This window comes from Zalophus californianus, chromosome 6, assembly GCF_009762305.2.
Source record: "Zalophus californianus isolate mZalCal1 chromosome 6, mZalCal1.pri.v2, whole genome shotgun sequence".
Classification (NCBI taxonomy): Eukaryota; Metazoa; Chordata; class Mammalia; order Carnivora; family Otariidae; genus Zalophus; species Zalophus californianus.
This window is the reverse complement of record NC_045600.1, coordinates 2,327,663-2,337,808: the sequence shown is the minus strand read 5'-3', so window position 1 is coordinate 2,337,808 and position 10,146 is coordinate 2,327,663. Positions and strand designations below refer to the sequence as shown.

General features: G+C 47.7%; 1 protein-coding gene across 7 annotated transcripts in view; it reads left to right on the top strand.

Annotated features, from left to right (window-relative positions):
- The first annotated feature begins 2,482 nt into the window (after positions 1-2,482).
- The window catches only part of MARK3 (microtubule affinity regulating kinase 3), a 113,136-nt gene continuing 105,472 nt past the window's right edge, over positions 2,483-10,146 (top strand). For all 7 annotated transcript variants that reach the window (XM_027570023.2, XM_027570025.2, XM_027570022.2 and 4 more), the window contains exon 1: positions 2,483-2,675. In XM_027570023.2, coding sequence (XP_027425824.1) covers positions 2,625-2,675 — 51 coding nt within the window. In that variant the 5' untranslated portion in view covers positions 2,483-2,624. The remainder of the gene's footprint in view (positions 2,676-10,146) is intronic.

Below are 10,146 nucleotides of genomic sequence, written 5' to 3'. Positions count from 1 at the left end.
TCATTGTCTCATAAGTATTCTTTTTTGCAGATTTTTTTTTGAGCCTTCTACCACTCCAGCTTAGCACCTACTCCCGAACTAGGAGGATGCTGACTACCCACGGGCATTACCCCCCTAAACCCCTTAGAAGTCCCACTACTCAACACCTCCGTACTTTTAGCTTCCAGAGTATCAATCATTTGAGCACATCACTATCCTCCCCTGGCTACCTCTACTCACACTTTCAGACTCAGGGTAAACAAACATCTTTTTCCCAGGAAGCTTCCCTGACCCAACCCCCCAAATTGGGCTAAATGCCCTACTGGAGCTCCAACAATCTTGTATTCACCCACATTTCATATGAAATGTATGAAGCACACATTTAAGTAATGAGAATTTAATCATGTCTCCTTAGCCAAAGAGGGAGAGAGAGAATAACATTTTTTTTTATTATTTTTTTAAAGATGTATTTATTTGAGAGAGAGAGAAGAGAGCGCAGGAGTGGGGGTGGAGGGGCAGAGGGAGGAGAAGCAGACTCTCCGCTGAGCAGGGAACCCGACCTGGGGCCTGATCCCAGATCTCTGGGATCACGACCTGAACCAAAGGCAGACGCTTAACCAACTGAGCCATCCAGGCTCCCCGAGAGAATAACATTTTAAACAAGGTTACCCTTGGCCCAGTGAACACTAGCCTGAGAGGGTGAGATGGAAGCCCTAAATGCATCTTAGTCCTCAGGTGTTTTTATGGTGGGAGCGTCTGCCCTCTCTGGGTACGATGCTGGTGTTTAAAGACATATTTTTCTCACAGAGCAGGAAATGTCCCAGACGTAGCAGAAACGGTTCACATAATGAGGGACGAAAAAAGGAAGAAAGAAAAACAAGGCATACCCACTACAAGAACTTATCTGTTAGGGAAGTTTTAGGACATGGGTTCAAATCCTAGCTCTGCAGCTAACCAACTTGGGTACTTCAGTCAAGTCACTGTAATCTGCTGGCAGGTGTGCCTGCCCGTCTTTATAATGAGGGGCACCCGCGTGGCTCAGTCCGTAGAGCATGAGACTCCTGATCTTGGAGAGTTCAAGCCCCACATTTTGGCATAGAGCTTACTTTAAAAAAAAAAAATTAAAAATAAATAAATAAATTTAAAAAAATATATAGGGTAACCCCGAGGCTTAAATGAGGTAACAAATGTAATGTACCCATAAGCTAGACCATAACAGTTCGTGTTACTTCAGCCAATACCCCTCTCCTTCCTCAGAACCTCGAACCAATGGATTCCATCCACCGCAGGCCAGGATCGGCGCAGGACCACCGGGCACATGAAGAGGCGAGGGAGCCTTCCAGTAGCATTTCCGATGTTCCAGGCTGTAGTGTTGCTGAGCTCCAGCCCCAGGCTGGGACCCAGAGGTGCTTCCAGCCCTTCAGCAGCCACACGCTGGTATGTAGGAACTGGTCCCTGGGGGCTTCTAGGGCTTCGCCTCGCTCCCTCTCCAAGCCCCAGTATAGCAGTCTTCCTTCCGGATGGCATTAAGCCGAGTCCGGGTCCATCCCGCTCCTGACCGCGAGCTCCTCGGGGGTGCCCAGCCCAGCCCGCGGCTACCCAGAGCTGGAGGTAGGAAGGGTGAATCCTCGACTCCCAGAAGCCCGGCTCCTCCCCGCAGCCCCTGCCCTATAACTGCTGCCGCGGCTCGATTCCGTGCCTCGCGGTCCCACTCAACCCCCGCACACAGTAGGCGCTCCACTAACACTGTAAAACGCCACCCCAGCAGTCGCACTCAAGCCATCGCCCAGGGCCATGTGCCGACTCTCTCGGGGGCGCCGGCAGCGCGCGCCGCGCCCGGCCACCCTTTCCGCGCCCAGAGCGCCGCCTCGTCCACTCGGGACAGGACCAAGTCGCCCCTAGCAACAGCAGCCGGGCAGGCTTCCTCGGGTCGCGCTGATTGGCCGAGCTCCGGGAGGCGGCGGTGCCGTCACTTCCGGCATCCGGAGGCAGCAGAGGAAGCCGAGGGGCGGCCATCTTGGGTCCGTGAGGCTCCGAGGTACCGGGAGCGGCGGCGGCCACCAGTGGAGGCTGAGGAGGCAAGCGAACCGGAGGAAGCAGAGCAGCCGGGCGCAGGCACCGCTTCCGCAGCCCCCTCCATGGTCTGCGCCCGCAGCCCGCGGCGGCCTGTCTTACACTCCGCCTTGCCCACATCCTCCTCGTCCTCCTCTTCAGGGGCAGCCGGCGGCGCCGTGTGGAGGCCCCGGCGCTGAAAGCCGCGGTGCGACGGGCGAGGGCGGACGAGGAGGCGGAGGGGTTCGGGCCCGCGGGGCGCCCTGAGGCGCGGGGACGCCGGCGGGCCGACTAGCAGCCCGCCGCTGCCGCCGCCGCCGCCGCCGCCGCCGCCGCCGCCGCCGGCCCGGCCCCGCCACCGCCGCCCGCGGGGCTCCTCGGCGCGGCCGCCGGGGCCGGGGGAGCATGAGCCCCGGGACCCGCCGCGGGACGGCCCGGGCCCGGCCCGGGATCTAGACGGCCGTGGGGGAGGGGAGCCGCCCTCCGCGGCGCCGCTCCGGAACCGCCGGGCACGCGAGGACGCGGTCGCCGGCCCCCCAAGGCCGTGCTGTTTTGTTTCAACCTCGCATTGTGCAGAAGTGAAGTGAAGTAAGATGTCCACTAGGACCCCGCTGCCAACGGTGAATGAAAGAGACACTGAGAACGTAAGTGACCGGGCGTTCTCGGGCTCTGCGCCGGCCGGGTGGCCCCCGCTGGCTGCCGGAGCGCGACGGCAGCGCGTGCTGCCGGGGGTCCCCAGCCCGGAGCGCGCTGGCGGTCGTGGGCAGGCGGCAGGCACGGCGGGGCCGCTGGCCCGGCCCGTGTCCTGGAGGCGGCAGCCCTGGCGCGGCCGGCGTGCGGGCTGGGGCCGCGCAGGGGCCTGGACGCCGCAGTCCTGTTGGCTGGTAAAGCCTGTGCGTGGCGGCCGACCAGGGGGTGTCCTGAGACCCCGGGGTGCCGCGCCGTGGGCTGCCCGAGGGAGTTTCGGCTCTCCGCGCTGTGCAGTGCTTATTTTAAGGAAACCCTCCTGTTAGATTGGGGCACGCAGCTCTGAGAGCTGTCAGGTTGAAAGCGGGTTCGTGGTGCTGATGAAGAGTCGTTGATTGGGTCGAGGGGAATGTCCTTTATGCCCGGTTTTTTAAAATTGTCTGGAACTAAGTTGAGTGACAGTCACTACAACGGGGTGGTCACTGAGGAATCTTTGAGGGCCCCTTGGAAGGAACTGCAAAGCTATTCAGAAGAGAAGGTTTTGGAGAGAGTACAGACTGCGTTAAGGAGTAGCTTGCTTTCCATACAAGTCTGTTTTGAAGGTAAGCATTTTCTGAAAGGAAGGTGTTACAGTAAAGCTGCCCTGCTCCTCACTGCCTCGCTCAGGGACGCCCGCTCCGGGCTTAGTTTTTACCTCCTTCCTAAAAACAGCTTCTGGCTTAAACGAGCCTTAGGTCCCTGCTGGCACTCACATCCTATGATTCTATAAAAGGAACCTTTGATTTTGTTCGTGTAGACCTTTTAAAAAGGCCAGGAACATCATTTTTAGGGAACGACAACTTGTAGTGGACATTCCTTTGGACAGATGTTGACTCTGTCCAGGTGCTTTCTGAACTCCTCTCTAGCACCGGGTTCAGAACTGTTCCAGTCTGGCTGGGAATTATCTTCTGTAAAACATCTAGTAAATAGCTTGTGAAGAAACTTCACTGGCCTTTCATTATATGTGTTATGAGGTAATTCCTGGCAAGAAAATGCCATCACTTAGGAAAAGCTTTCTTGCTCTGCCTGTTTCCATGCTTTCAACAACGTCCTGAAACTTTGTGGCCTCGTGGTATCAAATGCCTTCTTTTTTTTTTTTTTTAAAGATCTTTTATTTATTTGAGAGAGAATGAGAGACAGAGAGCATGAGAGGGAAGAGGGCCAGAGGGAGAAGCAGACTCCCCGCTGAGCAGGGAGCCCGACGCGGGACTCGATCCCGGGACCCCAGGATCATGACCTGAGCCGAAGGCAGTCGCTTAACCAACTGAGCCACCCAGGCGCCCCCAAACGCCTTCATTTTAATCTTCAAAATGCCACTTGTTGGCTGGATAACAGGGGATTTAATCTGTTTATGTAAACTTCGGTCTAAAGCATTCCTGTAGTGTATTAATGTATAGTATTTAATGCTCTTTAATCTGGTGAGTGAGTAGTACAGTGGCATATGTTCCTTTACCTGAGATGAATTAGAAAGTTCCAGAAAGAGGGAATAATAGGGAATCATAGACTAGGTGAGTCAGGGAATTCATTTTCTTATGGACCCTTGGAAGAACCTATTTCTGACTTGACCACTTTCCTATTCCTTGACTACGCTGTAGAGTGGAGTAAGCAAAAAACTGAGTTGATTAGCTTTGATCGACTTTCACCCAGAGAAGCAAAATCTTACATTGACCCAAGAGCGGGAGCTCCATACTTTCTAAATGAACTGAAGCCAAAAACAGATTTGTAATAATGAAGGATTTACACTAAATGAGTCTTTTTACTTTGATCTCTGATGAATTTGTTGAATGATGTTTTAATCTTTTTGTGTGTTGTTAGAAACTACTAACTTTATTCTTTAAAAACAACGTAGGAGTGGTGCCTGGGTGGCTCAGTTGGTTAAGCGCCTGCCTTTTGCCCAGGTCATGATCCCAGAGTCCTGGGATCGAGCCCCGCATCGGGCTCCCTGCTCGGTGGGGAGCCTGCTTCTCCCTCTCCTTCTGCCCCTCCACCCCACTGTGTTCTTTCTCCATCACTCTTCTCTCTCTCTCTCTCTCAAGTAAATAAATTAAAAAAATAAAAACAATGTAGGATATGGAGTGTGCTTTTATTCTTGTGGAATGTATTTAAATTTGAATTTTTGACAATGTTAAAATCAGAGGTTTGGGGGCGCCTGGGTGGCTCAGATGGTTGAACGTCTGCCTTCGGCTCAGGTCATGATCCCAGGGTCCTGGGATCGGGCCGGTGTCGGGCTCCCTGTTCGGCGGGGGGCCTGCTTCTCCCCTTCCCTCTGCTTCTCCTCCTGCTCATATTCTCTCTCTCTCTCTCTATCTCTGTGTCTCGAATGAGTAAATAAAAAAAAAAAAATCAGAGGTTTGCAGCACATCATTGCATTAATTCACCATGCCCTTTTCCATTTTTAAATTTGTATTAGAACGTTCTGGGAGTAGTTGTGTGTCTTTGACGGTGTGGTGTCCTTGTGTCAGTGTTACAAGTCTGGCATATGCCAAGTTATTTACCTGCCATTACCGAACTGCTTGGTGAGGATACAAGAATGAATGGGAGCTCTCAGTTTCTGGAGCAGCTCTTTTGTTAAAGTCAGGTTTATTGAGATAGAACATTTACTCTTTTTTTTTTTTTTTAAGATTTTATTTATTTATTTGACAGAGAGAGACACAGTGAGAGAGGGAACACAAGCAGGGGGAGTGGGAGAGGGAGAAGCAGGCTTCCCACAGAGCAGGGAGCCCCATGTGGGGCTCGATCCCAGGACCCTGGGATCATGACCTGAGCCGAAGGCAGATGCTTAACGAGTGAGCCACCCAGGTGCCCCGAACATTTACTCTTTTTAAGTGTAGGCTTGATGAGTTGTGACAAATGTATAGTTATGTAACCACCATCTCAGTCAGGATATAGAATATTTTCATTGCCCAGAAAAGTGCTTACCTTGTGGCCCTTTACAGTCAGTCCCCTCTCTGTTTCCCCAGCCCTTGGCAACCTCTGATCTATCTCTATAGTTTTATCTCTTCTAGAATGTCATATAAATGGAATCTGTATTCATGTTTGTGTGTGTATCAGTAATTGATTCCTTTTTATTTCTGAGTGGTAGTTCATTGTTTGGATGTACAATTTTTTTTAAAGTTTTAATTCCAGTTAGTTAGCATACAGTGTTATATTAGTTTCAGGTGTACAGTACAGTGATTCAGCTCTTCCATACATTATCCAGTTAATGTAGAACAGTTTTTAATCCATCCACCATTGATGGACGTTTTGGCAGTTATGACTAGAAGATTTGCCTTTCCATTTTGTAAAAAGACTTTTCCATTTTGCTTATCCTGGGAATCTTATTGATTGATTGATTGATTAGGCACCACGCTCAATGTGGAGCCCAGTGTGGGACTTGAACTCATGACCCTGAGATCAAGAGTCAGACGCTTGACAGACTGGGCCACCCAGATGCCCCTCCTGGGAATCTTATTTAAATTGGGTATACCTGTGATAGGAATGTTGCTTATAGATCAAGAATAATAAGAGGCAGGTAATTTGCAACAAGTATATTGTCTTCATCCTAGTACACTACTCTGTTTTCTTTTGTTTCATTTACTGATGTGAATGTACACCTTTAGCTGATGGGTATATACAAGATAATACTGTTTGGGGCGCCTGGATGAGTGTCCGACTGTTGATTTTGGCTCAGGTCATGAGATCGAGCCCTATGTTGGGCTCTGCACTCAGCGGGGAGTCTGCTTGAGATTCTTTCCCCTCCTCCCTCTCCCTCCTCCTCTGCTCCTCCAACCCACCTCCACACACTCTCTCTCAAATAAATAAATAAATAAAAATCGTTTTAAATAAAAGATAACACTGTTATCAAATCATTTTAAAACTCAAAAGGACTAATCAAAAATCTGACCTCATGGGGATACTGAGGCTCAAGAAGTGACAGGAGCTGCTTGTGACAAAACTGTTTAGTAGCAGCGCCTCTACTGGGCTCCAGATCTCTGGTTCAGTCCCCTCTGCTTTTTTTGTGTACCAAGCTGTTCCTCAGAAGCTTATGTACTGGGGTGCTTGGGTGACTCAGTCGGTTAAATGTCTGTCTTTGGCTCAGGGCATGATCCCAGGGTCCTGGGATGGAGTCCCAGTCCCACGTTGGGCTTCCTGCTCAGCGGGGAGTCTGCTTCTCCCTCTGCCCCTCCCCCTTGCTCGTGCTTTCTCTCTCAAATAAATAATCCCAAAACAAAAGCTTATGTACTAATTATTCAACTAGAGAGATGTAGTTGTACCAAAACACAGTGTGTAAGTAAAATAAGACTTAAATATTTTGTTATGGAAAATTTCAAACAAGTAGGGAGAATTTAGTAGGTTTTTATCCGTGGTTCTCAACCAGGAACGATTTTGCCCCCCAGTGGACATTTGATGATGTCTAGAGACATTTTTGATTGTCACAACTCCAGAGAGTTTACTGACTAGGAATGCTGCTAAACATTTTACAATACACAGAACAGCACTCCTTCCTCCCCCAGCAACAAAATAAAATAATCTGGCCAAAAATGTCAAGAGTGCCAGAATTGAGAAGCCCTGTTACATAGATAGCCCTCCATGTACTCAACAGCTCAGTGGCCAGTCTTATTTCATTTGGTTTCTCCCCAAGAAACAAATTCAGTACATCATATCATTTCATCTCTAAATTTTTATAAAAATTGTAATCCTTCCTTTATCATAATTTCTTAATATCAAATATCCAGTCAGCCTTCAAATTTCTTCAGTTGTCTACATTTTAATTTTTTTAATTAAAAAAAAAGATTTTATTTATTTGAGAGAGAGCACACGCAGGGAGAGAGGCAGAGGGAGAAGAGGGCTAAGCAGGCTCTCACTGAGCAGGGAGCCTGACAAGGGGATCAGATCCCAGGACCCTGGGATCATGACCTGAGCTGAAGGCAGACGCTTAACAGACTGAGCTGACGTAGGTGCAACACTTATCTGCCTTTTCAACACTTTGTTCAAACTGGAATCTCTTGGGTCCATATGTTACAGTTAACTAATATGTGAAATTAGATGCATTTTGAAGGCAACAAAAAAGTTTATGTTTTAGTTTATGTTCTGCAGTTGACTTGTATAGAGCCATGGTCAAATCCTGTTTGGACACTGGTAAAATTAGAAATGCAGTTTTCACTTAAATTATAAAACATATCACACTTTGTAAGCCTGGATTATTTGACAAAGTACCAGAGGCCCCGGGGCTTTGACAATTATTTAACAGCTCCTGGTTTGTGTGCAGCATGTGCTTACTTATTAATGTGGACAAGCCATCAGAATTTCTTATCTCTGTGGTGGTCTTGTTTAGTCAGCTATAGGTTATATGAGACTATTATTAACCTATTCAAGTTTGAGTGCGTACTTTGTGTATGACACTGTGCTAGATGCCACAGAGGATATACCTAGGAACCATATTGCACCTGCTCTTTAGGACTTCTCAATCCCTGCAGAACAAAGCACCCTGAACTCTGTGAAACTAGTCTAATAAACTCTCAAACTGGAGCAAGCATCAGTATCACCTGAAGGGTTTATTAAAGCTCTGATTGTTGGGCCCTACCCCCAGACCTTGATTCTACAGTTAGCATTTCTAACAAGTCCCTAGGTGATGTTAATGTGGCAGGTCCAGAAACCACGTTTTAATCACTGCATTTGTATTCAGTGAAAGCTTGCTAACTAAACTACATTCCTTTAGATTGTATTGTGACTAGAGAAGAGAGATTTCTGATAGATTAAATAAGATTTTCAAGTTCCATGAGTTTTTAAAGTTGGTTCTTTGTAAGAAAGTGTGGTTATGGAGTATAAAAATAGTTACTATTTGTTGATCACTTACTGTATATCAGGCAACAGTACTAAGTACTTTATATAGTATTTCATTTAAAATATGTAGTATGGGGCGCCTGGGTGGCTCAGTGGGTTAAATATCTGCCTTGGGCTCAGGTCATGATCCCAGCGTCCTGGGATCGAGCCCCGCATCGGGCTCTCCCCTCAGCGGGAGACCTGCTTCTCCCTCTCCCACTCCCCCTCTGCTTGTGTGCCCTCTCTCGCTATCTCTCTCTCTCTGTCAAATAAATAAATAAAATCTTTATAAAATATATAGTATGATTGCTTTTAATCTGCCTTTCCACTTCCTAGCACAGCTATCTATTGAATAAAGCTGTCTGAGCCTTTTTTAAAAAGTTGATCTCCTTTTTTTTTTTTTAAAGATTTTATTTATCTGTCAGAGAGCGCGAACGCACAAGCAGAGGGAGTGGCAGACAGAGGGAGAAGCAGACTCCCTGCTGAGCAAGGAGCCCACCAAGGGATTCCATCCCAGAAGTTGATCTCTGAGAGTAAATATTTTTTATGTCAAAGCGTTTTGAGAAAAGATCTTACAGACTTCAGGGGAAGAATGAAGGGGAGTAAGTCGGAGGGGGAGACGAACCATGAGAGACGATGGACTCTGAAAAACAAACTGAGGGTTCTAGAGGGGGGATGGGTCAGCCTGGTGATGGGTATTAAAGAGGGCACATTCTGCGTGGAGCACTGGGTGTTATGCACAAACAATGAATCATGGAACACTGCATCAAAAACTAATGATGTAATGTATGGTGATTAACATAACAAGAAAAAAAATTTAAAAAATATTTTGAAAAAAAGATCTTATAGACTTCAGTTTGAGGGCTATTTTGTTGTTGTTCAGTATGTAAATTAGGTGAAAGTGGAAATTTGCAATGAGTAGAATATAGGTCACTTTGATCATGTAGTACATGATTTACATTGTAACTGCTTGTAAGAGATTCATACATAGTTTAATGTCAATTAAGGTTAATCTGTTATCTTTAATTTCAAAGAGGGTTGTTCTGGATTCTAAGTAAGATGTGGCCAGATTTTATCCCTGGAATTTCTTTTCAACCTGGAAGTAAGTCAGGGAATGCAGCCCTTTCTGATCACCACTGGGAGGACTAAAGCAGAACACCCTTGTCTCAGTGTATTTGGGGGCCAGTGGCCATGTGGAGGGGGCTGGGAGGAGGAAAAAAAAAAGAAAACTGTTGTCTCACTTCCATTTTGTTTTATTTTTACATAGTAAATATTTTTAAAAAGATTTTATTATTTATTTGAGATCGTGTGTGCAAATGGGGAGAGGAGCAGAGGGAGAGGGACAAGCAGGCTCTGTGCTGTTTGTGAAGCCCGGTGCAGAGCTCAGTCCCACGACCCTGAGATCGTGACCCGAACCCAAACCAAGAGTCGGACACTCAACTGACTGAGCCACCCAGGGACCCCGATACATTTTTTTCTTTCTTTCTTTCTTTTTTTTTTAAGTAAACTCTGCCCCCAGTGTGGGGCTTGAACTCACTACTCTGGGATCAAGAGTTGCATTCTCTGCGGCTGAGCTAGCCAGGCACC